This window comes from Streptopelia decaocto (genome assembly GCF_964273445.1).
Source record: "Streptopelia decaocto genome assembly, chromosome: 1".
NCBI lineage: Eukaryota > Metazoa > Chordata > Aves > Columbiformes > Columbidae > Streptopelia > Streptopelia decaocto.
In genome coordinates this window covers 105,245,597-105,260,051 of record NC_138663.1, presented here as the reverse complement: position 1 = coordinate 105,260,051, position 14,455 = coordinate 105,245,597, and the positions used below count along the sequence as shown (strand labels likewise).

At 36.3% G+C, this 14,455-nt stretch overlaps 1 protein-coding gene across 1 annotated transcript in view; it reads right to left on the bottom strand.

The window, feature by feature from the left end:
* CDKL5 (cyclin dependent kinase like 5) overlaps positions 1–14,455 on the bottom strand; it is an 80,857-nt gene that overhangs the window by 44,298 nt on the left and 22,104 nt on the right. The window contains exons 3-6 of the mRNA XM_082069913.1: positions 11,709–11,754; positions 8,636–8,772; positions 5,559–5,679; positions 4,249–4,308 (exon numbers count right to left, since the gene is read on the bottom strand). Coding sequence (XP_081926039.1) covers positions 4,249–4,308; positions 5,559–5,679; positions 8,636–8,772; positions 11,709–11,754 — 364 coding nt within the window. The remainder of the gene's footprint in view (positions 1–4,248; positions 4,309–5,558; positions 5,680–8,635; positions 8,773–11,708; positions 11,755–14,455) is intronic.

Here is a 14,455-nt window from a genome sequence, read left to right as displayed (position 1 = left end):
GCCCCTAGTGCCGAATGATGTCCCCAACAATTGCTTGTCTACTGAAATTGACACATTCCTGTGTAGCCTCATCTAAGTGCTCCTGCTGCAGCAGGGGGATTAGACTAGATGATCCCTGAGGTCCCTTCCAATCCCTAACATTCTGTGATTCTGTGAAATGCAAGCTTTTACTGATAAAACAGTGAAAGCACGTCTGCTTTAATGACTACTTTACTTGCGTACTCTCCTCAGAAGTCCACAGGGTTTTGCCATTACGGTGCTTTGCCGTAAGCAAAACAGATTGATAAAAGTTACCTGTCTGTATGCCATGCAATCTAGTGAACTACTGCCACTAAATTTCCCTGAGATGCTGTTTGCAGAACAAGATTCATAACATCAGAAATGTAACATGCATGCGGAACAGACCCTTCCAGTCACTGATCCTAACTACCATAGTCTCACTGCATTCAATTTTTACACTGGTCAAGAAATTACGTATTATTCTCATCTAAGGACACCCCCTTCCTGATCTGACAAGAAACAGGGTCATCTCCCTAAAACTACAAAAGGCAGGAGTCTACCAACAATCAGCAAAATTGCTTTATCTCTGCATTTGGCTCACTCCACATGTGTCAGCTTCTCACCTGTTTTAGCATCGCATTAATAAGAAGGCTCTTAGTGAATCAGGATCAGAAATCAAGTCCAAATTAGCTTCCCTTTCCATATCATTTTGTTAATAATAATAATAATAGTAATAGTAATAGTAATAACTTATTTGCAATTATACCAAAGCTTAACTTCTGTCGTAGGGCATAACAGTTAAGACCACTGACTGTGATAGGAGTGTATGCACTGGAAAACCCACATGTAGAAATAATTTATATTTTTGTTTTCATTCTCCATTTATAGTAAGTCAGCCAAGCACCACAGTAATAATGTTATTGGATTCTTCACGTAGAAGTACTCTACAGCAGATGCTGGCACTGTTTTCAGAAAAGTTTTAAGTGTCTTACTGTTTTCAAATAATTAATAAATAATAAAGCGAGACTGAGGACAGATAGATAGTAGTAGCAAGACTCCAGGTTATGTAGGCTTCTTACTAGAGCTAAAACTGAGACAAATTTTTGGGACTGAAATATAAAAGCAACATTTTCAAAATGCTTTCTTACTGGGATGTGCTATTAAAAATGATTCAAAATTCACTTTAGTGAAATCACTATGAGTCTTTCTATTATCGCATGAGTGATGAAGAAAGAATAAAAACTCAGAAGCGTTGCAGAGGTATAAGGCATAATTGCATTTTCAGAATCAATAAGTGCTACTTAAACGCAACAGTCATTTTTCTTGATATCTCAGTTCTCATGCAGAAGCTGCCAGAATTGCTTTTTCCACACTACTATACTTGTATGGTTGTAACATGACCCATCTGATGAATCTTGTCAGTGAAAAACCATTCATTCATGTGCTTATTGTTCCTTGCCCCAAGTTGTGCTGAGGTATCAGGTATAATTTTTTGATACAACAGAAACAGAAGGTAACCAGGGAGAAGGTTAGTTTAAACTGTGAGAAAGAATACATTAGAAGATGAAGATGGAAGGTGATTTTGGTGAGAGCAACTATGAAAGCAATAGAGTTTGCAAATGCATCATGATGCAAGAAGGGAGAACAAGCAAAATAAGAGATTTCAAGAAAGGACTTCAAACAATTCAGAACATAGAAGGAAAAAGATGTAAGAAAAAAAGGAGAAGATTGTCAGTTTCTTACAAAGAAATAAGGCAAAATTAAGTTAGACATAAAGTAAAGCATTCTAATGTTAATGATAAGTAAGTACTTTAATAGTTATCTAGGAACACTAGGGAACCACCATTACTGAGAATTTTAAGAATAAGCTAAGCAAACGTCTGTCAAGAATGACACAGACATGCTTAATCCTTTCTTTGAGTAGGTGGAAAAACTAGAGAATTTCTTGAGGTCTTTTCCAGTCCTATGTTTCACAATGTCTATGCTTATGCATCTTCCAGAGATTAAGAGATTGCTAAAACAAGTAATTTTGAAGCCCTGGTGTTAAATCAACAAACACACCAGTCAGAAAGCCTAACTATTATATTTCCAACAGTTAGATGCATCTGCTGTAATCGGCATTTTGTACTGTTCCCTTTTTCCACTCCTATTGGCAGAAATGACACCCACACAACATGTGTCCAGGCAAGCACCACATTAAATTTCATTTTTATCTAGCACGATATGTACAGAACACATGGCACAAGGATTAGGAAGAACTATCTTGTTAAAAAATTAGGAACTTTTCTATTCAAACTGTTTTGTCCATTGGGCTTTTCAGAAAAACCCAGTGACTTCAGTATCTGCACTGTGATGGATGCATAGACCTGGTCTTTGAATTCGTTATCATATGAGGAATGTGGCACTGCATCTGACAAATATCCGTGTTCCAAACATGCATGAAGTTTGGTATGCAGACAGTATACCACAAATCATATTGAAAGGTGAATTCCTACATCCTAATATGTACATGTTCAGGAAATGCTTGTGGCTAATAACATTCTGACAGACATTTTACATGGAGAGCCTAAGCTACTAGCAATAATGTCAATTAGCAATGAGGCTAAAAAAAATTGATCCTGAATTATAAGAGTTGCTTGGAATTTTAAATTCAACTAAATCTGAAACTTTGATCAAAATTTCAAGTAACCCACATGAACAGCAAGAACAACAGAAATACCCATAACTTCCTTGAGGTTGTGCCGAGCACTGTGAGTACGCTGTGATGGCCCCTCTTTTCTAACAGCAGAAAGAGACATGGTTGTAGTGTCCAGTGTGAGCAAGTCAACAGACCGCATGAACATCACTGCGAGCAGAATTCACACCATCCATACCTAGTGAGAAATCTGTCATCCAGAACACGATCGTACCTCTTGTTTGGCTACTGGTTTGCCTGTAATATTACTGCACAGAGGATGCTGACATGAGTTCACATGCAAAGATTTGTTAGCTGATGGCTACAGGGGTAAGGGAAAAATCCTGCCCTCCCAGCTCTGGGCAAGGCTGCTGGTGCTGCCAGGGGAGAGAGGCCACAGCGCTGCAGACAGAAGGCCTGTGGATACTGAAAAGGCAAAGGGACAGAGGGCACTATGCAATGGTACCCTGCTGTTCTGTCAGAGCTGTGCAGTTCCTTACATTGCAGAATAAATTGCCCTTAGTTCAAATAACTCATAAGGACCAAATCTTCTAAAACTTTTCCTAGAATTGTTATTGTTTCTGAATGCTTAGGCAAAAACACCTTTAGGATTAAAAGAAATAAACAGCACTGCAAATGACAGATGTCTTATTTGTGTTCCTAAAAAAACCTCTCGCAATCTATTTTTTTAGCAGTTCTTTTTTCATTCAAAATTGCAGAGGCTTGAAATGACAGCTTTCAAACTTCTCTCACTGAAAAGTGCCCTTGAGTAGCACTATGGAACTGGTTTCTCTTTATCAAGCCAAACTGTATGCTTTTTAGAGGGAACAATATTCTGTGTTTATGAAGCATTTAGAATAAAAATACAGATTGTTGGAACAGTGTACGCTTTGCCCTGTTGTCTTCTGGGGATTACTCACATGGGCAAACTTTGCCTTGTGCTTGGGTCCTGATTCTTGAAAAGCTGACATTCTTAAAGTTGACATTAAACAGGCATTGATAAAACAGGAAACATGAAAGTTAACGTTACACACACAACTCTGTCTTTATCCTACAGCCATCCAGTCATTAATCATCCACGGACATATGATTCCTTGATTAAGGCAACAACAAAAGTTGACCTATAACTACACACATAACAGTCTATGAAAGCCAGCGGTTCAAATGGCGTATAAAGTTTATTGAGTCTTTATTAAACAATAATTATTTTGTATTTTAATTCACAGGCCAGATAAACTTACAGTTTTGCTAGCCTCATAATCAGCTTATCATCTGCACTGCTCTCAGCTGAGTGCCAATAACACTGCTAGTAAAAACCTTGTCAAACATAGGAAGACAAATGCCATGTTTCTATTGACATTTTAATACAGGTATTGCACAGGGTACGCAAATGAAGCCCAAAGATTTTTCAAATTAAAGTACTAGCCACAAACCTGAAGAAGTAATCAATTCTGACCACTAAAATGGCTTTAAACAGTACATATTGTAGAACTCGTACAAGAATAAGGCAAAACTTCACTGCAAGAGATTTTCCTTAAAAATGCAGGAAGAAGGTATCTATCTATTGAACTTACCGAAGTCACACAACTTCAAAACATCATTGTGGCTTATTAAGAGATTCTCTGGCTTGATATCTGGAGTATCGGAGTGACAGAGGGAAAAAAAAATGCTGTTAGCTTCTCTTTTTAATTTTGAACTTTGTCAACAAATATTAGTTCATTATAACGTATTTAGAGATATTCATGTAATCATAAATGAAACATTAAAAGAGCAACTGCTGAAACAGCTTCCAGCAATTCACTTTGTGAACATGCAGAATTAATTTGCTGCCTTTTGAAGTCTTTCAAAGTGTTTCCCAACAAAATATGTGAAGACAAAAGGTGCCCACAGATAATTCTGGGCAGCAAACCAATGTGCAGAATACTGCATATTGAAAAATAATACAAAGAACTGAGATTTAATTACCCAGTTAACCAATACAATGTTAAGTGTGTTGTGCTCAACATTTTCAGCTACGATGATCTTCTTGATCACCTCTTGTCACTTGTTTAGAAAAAATGTGTTTCCTAGTTTTAAGCTTTTTTTATTCCTACATGGATATCGTAGTACCCATATATAGTATATTTTTCAATCCGTATTTTACAGAATATTTGCAGACTCTTGCTTATGGTTGATCAGTCTCAAATATAAACAGAATATTATATGAAAATTTTCATTATTTGGAAACATTAATTAGAAATATTACTCTTGCAAAGCCACAAAGCAAAATACAATTTTATTAAATCAGGATAAAATAAATAAAACTAGATAAAATCACACATCAAGGTATGTACTTTGAGTGCTTGAAGCTTATGGGAGAAAGTAAATATACAGAGCTGAACTCATGGGAGCTAGGAGGAACTGCCTTAAGAGATAAAACATGGGGACCAAACTGGGTTACTTTTTTAAGTTCTGGGTTACTTTTCTCCTAATATTGTATTATTGGATTCAAAAGTGAAATGACCGAGTAGCATGAAATGTTTTTAAAAACCTCCTTTCAAAAGTGAAATGACTGAGTATCATGAAATGTTTAAAAACACCCTCCTTTTCCTTTGGCAAGGTCTGTACTGCAGTTTCACTTGGCTGTGCATGATACAAACTTTCTATTGTAACCAAAAGAAACTGGACAGCAAGCTTTACATGTAGATTAGTTCTAAAACAATCTGAAGTCACACAGCAGACTTAAGACCCTGTCAAATTTACAGATTTTTTTTTTTTTCTGTTGATATAAAGTGACTGCTAATATTTATGTTAAATGCAAATTACTTCAAGCTGTAACATCTTTCCCTTTAGAAAGCAAATTCCTACCCAGGGCTTATTTCTGTGTAGAGAACTACACACTTACCTCTGTGTACGATATCATTCTTATGGCACCAATGAATTGCTTTAATTAGCTGGTAGATATAACTTTTCACTTTTTCTGGTGGAACTCCATTTGGCATTTCCTCTAGCAATTCAAGCATATTCTAAATGTTTAAAAGACACATTATTTAAAGGAGTTATACTGTAGTTGCTAGAAGATAACATTCATTCAGCATTCTGAACCAACATACTTAGGCCACTGAGCCTGGGTATGCAAAATCAGTAGATTAACATTCAAGGAGTGTATTTTAAACAAAAGCATACTACTTGCTGGTTTTGCTCTAGAGAAAGCACTTGTGAAGCCAACAATCCCTGAAGGTGAACCATAAATATATCACAAGTCTTTCAAAGATTGTTGGCAAACCACTTATCCTAAAACTTGCAAAGAGTCATTTAGTTACAAAATTTGCTTAAACAGAAACACCAGGTCAGCGTGGCCATATGAGAAGTTTAGTAGAGTACAGCATTTTACAAGTATCTGACTGTGCTTTAACATACTGTTTTCTTCATTATTAAGCTAGTTCTGCTGCTTTGACATATGAAGTCCACGATAAATCACAAATCATGTCTGTATGTTAATGGGTACAGTTAAAGCAACACAAGCCTGTTAGTGCAAATGAAGCAAGATATAAAAATGCCTCATGGAGTGTAAGTAGTAGCCTAGGGAGTATCCTATAGCTATATCTCAGCTATATTGATCTTAGACATATTTACACTACAGAAGCTATGGCCGTATTAACTGTTTCATAGACATACTCAGGGAAGAAAACAAACTGATTGTTTACATGAGTAAATTTCCTCTTTCAAAAAGGACATTTAGTTTCCCATTATGTTAGCAAATGCCTCCAATTTTGCACAATTAGAAGTACAACGGAGCTTGTTCTCTGAATCCTGAATGAATAATGGACAGCAGCAGCCCACTTAAAGAGAGAAAAGTCTTATTTACTGAATACTAAAATAGAAATGAGTATTTTGGCTATATTGCCTTATACAACTCATTTCATTATGGATTTGAGCATTTGTAGATTTTTCATTTAAAATAAGTTTACCTTGTCTTTGACAAACATTTTCTTTGGCTGTGTAATAATTTTTTTGGGTTTCTCTTGTAAGATATTTTAAAGAACACAAATACAAGACAAAACAAATGGAGACATTCAAAAACACTAAGTTTTGCAATCTGTAAATAAACACTGGAACTTATGTGCTTGAGTGTAAGTTTCCTTAGAAATACACTTTAGTTCTGAGGAAAGGAATTCTCTGTTAAGGAAACATATTGATTTTAGTTAGACTCTTGTCCACACAAAGCCCATAGATCTGGATAAGTAAGTCAAGAGGTTAGTGTTACAAATATGAACTAAAATAGTAGCATCAACACAGTGAGACATAATCCTATATAAAGACATTAACTAAGGAGATGATGAATAAAGGAGATTACACTAAATGTGAAGTTAAGTAATCTGGATTTGAGTATTGCAGAGCTAAGACTCCATAAAGGACACAAGGCGGTCATCACCAGTTAAAACAAAAATTAGTCTACTATATCACATTTTATTTAATTCCTTCTATTCTGCCTTCATCCAAAAATACAGAAATCATCCTGGTCTTCGAATAAACTATTGTGGAAACTATTTGAAATATCTGAAAATGAGAAACGTTCATGGACAGTGAAGTTTAACTGTCATTTCTATTAATATAGAAATGACATTACGCGCAGACTATACATGATGTCCACCTTTATAATTCTTTTATTCTAATGCAAATAATGTCAGATATTGCAGCCTGGTGTTTTTACCAATATTAGAAACTTTTAAAGTATATGTCTTACGAAATCAATTAAATTTCTTTTACTTCTGCTGCTCTTCCAACCCAGTACTACAGAGAACTTAGCCAAGTCAATTATAACACAAAATTAAATGTATGTTCTAAGTTGGTGTGTGATCAAACACATTCCACATGTCTCAAAAAATTACAAGGAACATGGGAGGAACTAGTCAAGTTTTGAGTGTTAGATCTGAGTCAGATCCACCACATCAGAAGTAGTTGATCTGATAGTGAAACCAAAATCGATTTCTGCCAAACTGTGCCTAATATAGGTCACCTCACATTATGCAATAAAGTTATCCAACATAATAAATTGCAAACTGAGGTAACGGAGACACATCATTTAAAGAGAAGAACCTTTACATGAGAGAGAACTGACTGAAGAGGACTAGCACTATGCTAGACTGCAACACCACACTGGCAGGACATAGAATGAGAATTTCTATCAAGGGAACACTATCTCATAAAAGCTACAGAGATAACACATTTAAGCTTGCATTTATCTTTACTATATGTATCTGAATACCATCTAATTATTTCCATGAATAAATGCAAAGTGGTTAAAATAGAGGGGGAAGATCTACCTTCATCATGAAGGTTGCAAAAATAATGAAAGACCAATCTGTTCTAGTTTTTTTCTCTCTGGGAACTGAGCAGGATGCTTGGCAGCAGTAGGCCAATCTAGGGAAACTTTGGAATCATTTCAAATGAGGTCAGGATTGGAAATCATGACAGTGATCTTTGCCAAATCCCTCTAAGCTACTATTGATAGTGGCCTTGTTACAGAAATATACAAACAAATCCTATTTTTAACAGGGAATAATGGAGAAAGTTGAAACAGATTCCAAGGTCAAAAGCCTATGATATTGTTTTGAAAGATTACGTCAAGATTCATTACACAACATAACACAGGACAGTCAATCAGCTTTACAATTAAAATGGACTACAGAGTTTGGATGGAATTTTTTCTTCAAATGGTACGTATGTCTACATCATTTGAACATATTTGTGTTCACATAAGGAAGATTTTTTTTAAAGACCAACACATGAAGTAAAAACAATAGTAACAATTTTTCACAATAAATGTCTAATTACAATAACTCAGATTGTATTAAAGTTTCTACTGTTCCTCTTTATAGAGCTTAAGCAGCTAGATTTTTAAAAATAAAAGTAATTTTAAAGACTTTTTGAGTAAGCTGATGACTTAACTGTGACAAGGATACTACAAACTCAACTCACTTTTTCCACATATTCAAAAACTAAGTATAATTTTCCTCTTCTTCTGAAGGCTTCCTTCAGCTCCACTATATTCTCCTGTTTCAACGTGCGAAGCATTTTAAGCTCTCGTAAAGTGGTTTCTTTGACTTCTTCATTTTCTAGAGTACAAAGTAAACAAAACCAACTTATTAAAATACCAAAATGAAACCTCCAAGTAGCAAGTGTTATAAATCTTTACCTTGAACCCCTAATTAAATTCTCTGGTTCTAGATACTACAGAGAAAAAGGTTCATTCTCCAGTATGGACTCTCTGCTGCCTGGATGCTTCTGCACTGCAAGAAAGGTAACTGAGGACTGGGCTATCATTACGAAACCCTTACAGACTTCCCACCACTACCACCTAGGTTTTTAGTGGCAGAAAAAGTAATAAGAAACAAACCCCTTTTTCACTATGAAGAGCATGAATATGTTTAAAAATGTATATACATGTATGTGTACAGACATATCCTCCATCCCACAAATACATTAAGTACTAGCAAGGTAAATATGTCCTCTGCAGAAACACTGGAATGTGAAGCTCATGTCTGAACAACGTCAACGAAATCTGTTTGATTCTCAATTTCATTCTCCGAAAACCATGACAAATTTTAAGACCAAAGCACATCCTGTAAGTTTCCCTCCCAGGCTTTTGACGGAAATTCTGCAATGCAGACCAGTGTAGTGGCCACAGAGGGCAGCAGAGCAAGTATCGATTCAATAAAGCCTTGAATCCTGTTCTGAGGAGTGACTTTGCTTCAGCTTATGTTTCAAAAATTCAGTTGTCTGAAAGCTGTTCAAGACAGAAGGGGTGTTCTACTAAAGGTACATACGCTGCTTATCATTAACAGGCTCTGAACTGACTGGGTTTTAGAGGATACTACCACAAAATGTCAAGTAAACCAGATTATATTAAGTTTTATTTTTCATTTAGTAAAATGAAATCCATTAATTCAGTACATTTGCCCATGCACATGTAGAAGCAGGGCTCTTAACCTCTTAGAACTGTTGTCCACAACAGAGGGATATTAAATGGGATATGACTGCATTAATGCAAAGCTATATCACATTTGCAGGTAATGTACTACAAAGACAGTCAGAGGAAGAAGAGACAAGGAAGAGAAATTGTTTTTTCCAAGCAGGCAAAAGGAAAAAACAGGTTTTCAGGGGACAGAAAATAACACAGGTCATGCAAATGCATATAATCATCATCAGAAGAGAGAAAAAAAAAAAAAAATCAAAGTGTAGCAGGAGAGAAGAAGAAAACAAAATACTATCATCACAAATGTTTTGAGTAAAAAAAAATAAATATATAATTTAGACCAATTTAAGTCATTTCATTTTAAAACTGAGTGCTTGGTGTTGGCTTGCATCAGCCTGATTACCTAATTTCAATCTATAACTAGACACTCTCTTTGCAGCATATTTAGCATGCATATGTCAAACAACAGCAAAAATTCAGTGAAACAGAAATGGCAATAGAAACAATTACAGTATATTCATATTTTTAATGAACTACCATATTAACGAGACAGATGTGAAATGGGCTGAATCAAATCCATCAAAAGAACTTCTGTCATATTTCCAGAAACTTGTAAACAACTCGCTACAACTCTGAAAAGCAGTCATCAATCATGTACACTGAAATTACGTAATACTCTTGGAAAGCCAGACTTTATGGCAATGTTGCATTTTTTTGTTTTCATTTTTTGGTAGACAGGCTAAAATAATAATCTCGTTCAAAGCTTAATACTGAGATTCGTTGCCTAGGATCTGTACTTAATAGCCATGTTGAGTTCCAGAAAGCAATTCTGAAGTACTCTCATGACCTGGTCAAGATGGTCACCACAATTATCTCCTATGTTCTTTAATGGGGATTTAAAACTGTTTTCTGAATAGCAGACCTAAAAGATTCATCAAATATATGCTTCAAGTGCCTGGCAAAATCAGCTGCAAAGCAAAGAGTTCGCATTGCATAAAACAATAGACAAAAATCTGACTTTGCTGTGCCTGACTGAACATTACAGTCCTTGCAACCAACAACAGCTCTGTGGCCACCAGGAATCCTATAACAATAACCAAAAGGAAAGTGGCTGGTGCTCCTTCAAACCACATCCTTCAAACCTTCAGCTAAAGCCTTGGTATACAGCAAATCGTGGCTGCGCTGCCTCAGAAAGGGATGACTCCTCTTACTATTGTACTTGGATTCTCCTTCTGTTTGTGCTAGCCCAGGAGGGATCAGTGGAGCTTCTGATGTACATGAGGTAAACAGATGCTCTCGTGGTTGACTGCCAGTTTTTCCCAGGATACTGGGATTCACTGTCACCCAACAAGTGTACATCACAGAGTAAGTCTTGTCTTGTACAGATCTTTGGTTTCATTACTGCTGGGTGAGGAATAGGTGTGTGCAGCACCGGCAAGGCTTTCCATATGTCCTGCCTTCTGCCACCCACTTTGCCATCCAAACTAAGCCCTGCAAGAGTGAGCTCATCCCCGCTCTCTGCAAACTCAGCAACACTGGAGAGAGTACCTAGAGGCTGCTGTGAGGGGGCAAAGGGCAAGTTTCCTGTGGACAGTGAAGCCTGCCATGCTGAGCTCCCTCAAATCCTCTCACTGAACCTTAAGAGCTCCTCAATTCCTTTTTGTAGCACTGAACTTCTCGGTGACTTTCTCCCAGTCTCCTCCATTTGCCCCTTCAAGTCTTCCGAACATTTAGATGCCCTCCCACAGAGGAAGGGTGATAAAGCCCAAAGACTGTGCAAGCCACTACCAAAGAGGAGTTTTTGCTCCAAGCTGTAGATCTTACTAGCGTATATGGCACCACTCTCTCAGCTATATTAAGACAGATGCGCTAAGAAAGAACAGTAGTTATCTAGTTGGAGTGTATAATGCAGTCCCTAGGCAGCTGTGAAGGATCAAGTGCCTTGAATATTCACAGAGCTAATAAATCATTATCATTTTTAAATCATGTCTTGATATATGAGACTTCTTATTTTAACTGGAGAGATATTAACAATGTAGTTATTGACATGAAAGATTATGCAGTAGGAAAGGTTACCTTCACTGTCTTTGAATTTCTTAATAGCCACAATTTCATGTGTCTCCTGTAAAACAAAAGCAAAGAAAGGGAAATGAGCAAGATCTGTTGTGTCTTCTCATTTTTCTTTTCCCTGAGGATCAAAGAAAAAAAAAAAAAAAAGGCAGAGGAATTTTACAATGCAAAAAAAATAAAAAAATCATTACAAATCTGCTAAATACCTCAGTGATCAGGCCAAATGCAATACAGAACCACATGTAGCAGATACATCACAATTAATAACCCCGGTATGAAAATACAATGTTAAATGCTAAAAATTCATATCTGTACCAGATATCCATTAAATTTGCAGAGGAGTTGCTCCTGTGACTCTTGTTGCCTAGTTATTCTGAGAGTCAAGATTTTATCTGTCCAAAATATGAGTGTGGGTACTTATCTTTGTGAGATGTAATGAAAATACTGTACTAGAATGTGGCTAAGGCTTACAGTGAGACCTGCAATTTTGATTGCCAAAAGTTTGAGTTTTAAAGTCCAAATATCCACAATGAATATGATTTTAGTAAAGTAAATTCTCTGTGCCTCCTTAAAAAAAAGTTGTCATCTTAAGGGAAGCCTGTCCTAAACCAGAGTCCCTAATTACATTTGAAAGTGTTAATAAGTGCTAACTATACAGTCATAACTTAACACCTGCCTTTGCATTCCTCTAGTATTCTCTAGTCTCACCAAAACTGATCATCATAGGTCACATTTTTCTCTTAAATGAAAACATTTCTCTTGTTGTGTGAGCAGGAATGCATTTAGCACATGGCCAAAATGTAGCCAATGTGACATGACTAGCGTAGGTCTGTTCATACAATGATGCAGCACCTGAATTTTAGTAACACAATGGGGAAGAAGCTTTAAGGTCACAGAGTACGGGTGTGTGAGCAGGCAGGCAGCAGGCTACCTGGGTTACTTGATGAGCTAGATCTAGCTTATACACCTTTTCCAAACACCACAGTTTTTAAAAAAAGAAAAGAAAACAACAATATCCCACTATTAATAGCATACGAAGGCTGGATTGGAGAACAGCAATAAAAAAGTGAAGCCTTTCTGGAATAACTGAAGATATGTCCATAACCAAGTACTGAATAACACAAAGATTTTTCACTTCAAGTTGTTTATATATATATATGTTTAAGTGTCCGTGTGTAACTTGTATGGTGGGTTTTGTTTGTTTGGTTGGGGTTTTTTAAGTCCTTTGATCATCAATCATAGATCTATCAGAAAAACTTGGAAGCATTATGTTCTGTATTGGTTTAAGTGACGCAACTATATCTACGTTGCATTGAAGAAGGTTAGTTCAGCAGAAGCAGCACATGCTACTACTTCAGAGAGAACTCAAATTGACTTTCTGCTACTGAAAGCTGCCCTTCATATACACTGGTCCAATCGGAAGGCTGATACATTCCATAAATTCAGCTGAGATACTACAAAGGTCCAAGCACTACCATTTGCTCAAACAATTTACAGAATAGCAAAGAAAAGGATGTCAGAACTGAGGAGATAATAAGCATTTCAGGTTCAGATTGATTCTGAAAGGCTTGTCTATAGCTTTTACATCAAATACAGTTCCTACATACTTTTTTCAGGAAGCTTACAAACAGAATAGTTTAAATTAAACTGAAAAGACTATTTTACTACTAAGTCATAGTATTGTGATATTTATTAACTCTATAGTAATAATAGTAATAGTTACTAACACTATGAAGGAACATGGCTAAGAGTGTGAGTAAATTCAGCTTATTTGACTTCTGGTATCTGCTGTTAGGTGCTCCAGCTAATTAAGCCTCTGAAAGGTTTTTCAGAAAAGGAACACTCTAATTGCCTTCAAAAGCCTCTGCTGACTGTGACATGCCAATGTTTAGACAGCGTGCATACAAGCGCTTTGCAGAAGAGCCAAATTTATCCATTAGCATTACATTCCTATTTCACATGTAGATGTTTTGGCAACCATCAAAAGGTTGCATTTTTTTTCTTGAAGTAATGGCTAAGTACACCGAAAGAAATGTAGGAATGAAAAGCTGTTGCCTCACACAGACAGCAATTGTGCACCATTCACAAAATCCAGTCCATGTGGCTTACCTGCTATATGCTGCTGTCCCTGATGTGTATAGTGCATGTGATTATTTGGAAATTAAGTTTTAAAAGATCCCGGGTCACAGTCTTGCAAAGACTTATGTAAAATATACTATCAAATATCCTGTAGGATTGCGACTACTCACAATATTTAAAGCATGAGTGGCTCTATGAAGAACAGGAACATAAAGACCTCAGCAACACATGTAAGGAAGAAAAAGTTATTCAAACAGTTCGAAATACTATAATATTTAAGAAATGTTCATTTGAAAAGCTTTATTGCTTGTATTAGTTCATTAAACTAATTAGTGGTGTCATAATTAAGTAACCAATAATTTACATATCACATATTTCCTATCTTAAAACAAAACAAACCCAACAAAACACCACAAATATCTAAATAACCTGAAGTGAAACAACACAAAAATGAGACTAGATAATAAGTGGTTTGAGGAGTTACACTAGTAACATTTTGTTTCTCCTTAGGAAGGGGCATTCTTGCCCAGGTTTCTTGGAGGACTTCATCCTACCTAAATGGCATTCTCTAGGAATCAGCTACTCTTGAAGCAGTCAAGCCAAAGCTAAAATGGAAACAAGGACACTGAAGATTACTGTGCATAGATTTTGAAATACAATGCACCTGCTTGTCA